General features: G+C 47.6%; 1 protein-coding gene across 1 annotated transcript in view; it reads left to right on the plus strand.

The window, feature by feature from the left end:
• Window positions 1-1,157: 1,157 nt before the first annotated feature.
• LOC123514659 (girdin-like) overlaps window positions 1,158-3,399 on the plus strand; it is a 320,990-nt gene continuing 318,748 nt past the window's right edge. The window contains 1 exon segment of the mRNA XM_045272682.1: window positions 1,158-1,405. Within this exon segment, the coding sequence (XP_045128617.1) occupies window positions 1,337-1,405 (69 nt within the window). The 5' untranslated portion in view covers window positions 1,158-1,336.

Here is a 3,399-nt window from a genome sequence, read left to right on the forward strand (position 1 = left end):
CCATCTTCTCCCCAAGCCGCGGCAATTTCTTTAGAAGTTGTCTTTGATCCCTGTTCAAAGTAAGGGTACAAGTCGCGGAAAATTGACGGTGCGACTTAGCTTAGTCTAACTTTTTTTAAAACGTTTGTGACTTTCAACTTTGCAACTTCGAAGTTCGTAGTGTGGCAAGTCACAAAATCGCGAAGTAGCAACTCGGTAAACCGAACATCCATCTCTACCATCATCACCATCAACCTCCTTTAACCTTCACTCCTCTAAATGCTGCTTGTCTGTTCCAAGGCACCACAGCTGTAGAACCTCTTATCTTTATCATCTACAGTTTTCTCTCTGCCTACTTCCTGTAAGTTGATAAATTGATAAATTTGTGGGTATTAGTTTTATCATCTGTGAACAACAACAACAACAACAACAATGTCTCAACAGTTCATCTACGCTTCTACATCTATAGGTTCACTGGTTCAGGCAAGGTAATAAGGATACACAGGGCAAAGGGAGAGGGAAGAGGCTTGAATGAGTTAGGGATGGAGGTTAAGTGAGTTTAGTAGCACAAACTCTCTCTCTCTCTCTCTCTCTCTCTCTCTCTCTCTCTCTCTCTCTCTCTCTCTCTCTCTCTCATAATACACATATGTCTGTCTAATGTATATATTCATCGTATAGTCTCTGTGTCGCATCCTGAAAGACGCTAAATGCTAAGCTGATCTACACGATCTTTCTGATATATTATTAAAAAAGAGGTCAACATGTGGTATACATTTTAAAAGGACACAAGTTTTTACCTATTATTTATCTAGTTTTGAGATCTATTACCCCTCCCAGTGTTGCGTGTTAGATCAAAATGTTCCAAGTTGTCTTCCTTCCGTCAGTAAGTCACGGTAGTTAGTTCCCTCTTGTTATCGTTTCCTTAGACCCGCCTCCCTCCCTTCTCTCTAATAATGACCTTTATGCACAGAACACAAAGACAAATGAATAGCCACAACACAGGGCAAGCTAAGTGAGTTTTTAGGGTGACACCGGATCCCATCATGAGAATTCGCTGCTTTGTGGTGCCTGAAATGTCAGGTAATTTTTGGGAGGAAGTGCGGTAGAAGCTTTTTCCCCGGTAGTAGAGGAACTCGCTGCCGGGAGATGGGTGGTGGTCACCTCAATGGGCTCAGTGTCATTTCCCTACTCGAACGGTGAGGTGCGTTGTTCCGCAGCGGAGACCAATTACTGAAAATATGAAGTGTCGCTTTACATGTTAGTTCTGATATCGTTGAGTCGATCGCGAGGCCGTGCGGAGTTACAGTGGCGCCCGGAGAGGCGTGTGGTGATATAATGTGAATGTGTGCATGTGTGCATGAGTGAGGTGGTCAACATGTCATCAGACCCGGTAGAGGAGTTCATGAGGAGCGCCCTCGTCACCTGGGTGAGTACTGGAGCGCCGCGTGGGGTGGCCGGCCAGGGCAGGGGTCGCCGGCCACAGGGACTCACGCAGGGATGGTAAGGGTGGGGGAAGGTAGGAAAGGAAGGAGTCAGAGGCAGAGGTGATAAAATTAGGGTTGTGTGTATTTGCTACTGTGTGTGCGTGTGTATTTGACTCTCTCTCCCTCTCTCTCTCTCTCTGTCAGGTCGTGTGTTGGATAGCTAAAGTTTGGTGTGCTTGGTGGTATGGTGTAGTGAGGTAGTGAGGGGGCTGGGCCAAGGAAACAAGGTGTTTTCGCGCCAGGTAGTGAGGGGCAGTGCGTGGCTACTTGTGTCCACCGCCACTGCCATCACCACCACAGACAACAACGGTAGCAGTAACGATCCCACTACCAACAACAATAACATCATTTTAACCAATAACACCAGTAACAATACTACCACCACAACACCTTACTCCACCTCCCCTCCTATTCCTCTTCACCACCGCTAATACCATTATGATTACAATTTAACTGCCAAGGCCAACACTATTATTCTCAACACCACTGCCACCCAACACTACCACACCACCAACATCAACAATAACAACAAATCTGAAACCTCACATAATTTCCTACATGTATGATCTCGCATCCCTCAGCCACCACCACTGCCTACCACACCACTCTACCACACTTCCACCACCACCACCACCCAATCGATCAGGCAACCTGCCCTCCTCCCTCAGGGAAGTGGGGACGGGCAGGCTTGTAGATCCTAAATTTTATTCCTTTTATCACCCCAAATCGTTTTACTCGTTTGTTCAATTCCATCCACAGCAGAGAGAGAGAGAGAGAGAGAGAGAGAGAGAGAGAGAGAGAGAGAGAGAGAGCGTTGAAGGCTCTGCAGCAGGAAATAAATGAGAGAGAGAGAGAGAGAGAGATATGGAAGGTCAGCATTGCCCTTCAGAACACACACACCTTCCATGACACAATACTGGGCCGCGGCAGTAGGAGCGGGTCCTGGTGTCACTGAGGGAAGTCAGCTGACCCTCAGTATCTATTATCTCACAGCTCGCAAGGACTGCAGTAGGAAATCCGCTCTCCTTTAAGGGTATTGCCTGGTTTCTTGATGTCACGGGCGTGAGCTCCTATGGAGAGCCCAAGGCGTTCCTTTCTGGAGAACTCTTGCCTTGCTAGAAACATGTTAGCCTCCTTGCACCTGGAGGGTCATGCCCGCCGCCCCAGACAGTTTGTCTCGACGTATTGTGATGATGGGACGGAATTCTGGCTCCGGGCAGTTGCCGAGGCGACCCAAGTGTAGCCGAGTGGCGTGTTCAGAAACTCAGGATAAATGAGAGACGTGACAATGACACGAGCAGATGCCAGTGCCGTGACAGTGAGTAGAGCATCTATCGAGCGCGGTGGCACTCTCCAACTTTCTAGTTTTAAACTATGAATACTAAACAAGCATAGCATGTGAGCACTCAAGTTGAAGTAGAAATATACTGTCTATGCCATGTTCTCTTTAGCTACAAGTAGTGTATGAGCCCCACGAGTGCGGACAGTTAGCCAGGCGCGGCGCGGAGGGAGGGACAAAAAGAGCGTCGAGAGGTGAGGCGGTGGCGGGCGTAGGACTGTTTGGAGACCAGGTAATGCTTCGCTGCTGAATCTCATGTTCTTGCAGTGGTTGGAGTTGAAGCTTCGTGTTGCCGAGTCGTGGAAGGCAGTCGTGTAAAGCTTGTTTTTCGTTATTGTTATTGTTGAGTTTATTTCCCGACTAGTTTCACTCTTGCCTTCTTCCCTTGGCGTTGTTGTTGCTGGAGCGATGATAGGAAACATTGTTGTGATGATGCTCTCATTTTTTCCACGGCGGTCTAGTCATGCACGGACAGACAGGCAGATGTACAGACTGTCTCGCACAGACGGATACACAGGACTCAACAAAGGAAATGCATGGACAAAATTATGAGAATAACATACTAACCACGCAAACAAAGCAGTGTATAGATTATCA

Source organism: Portunus trituberculatus, chromosome 38 (genome assembly GCF_017591435.1).
Source record: "Portunus trituberculatus isolate SZX2019 chromosome 38, ASM1759143v1, whole genome shotgun sequence".
Classification (NCBI taxonomy): Eukaryota; Metazoa; Arthropoda; class Malacostraca; order Decapoda; family Portunidae; genus Portunus; species Portunus trituberculatus.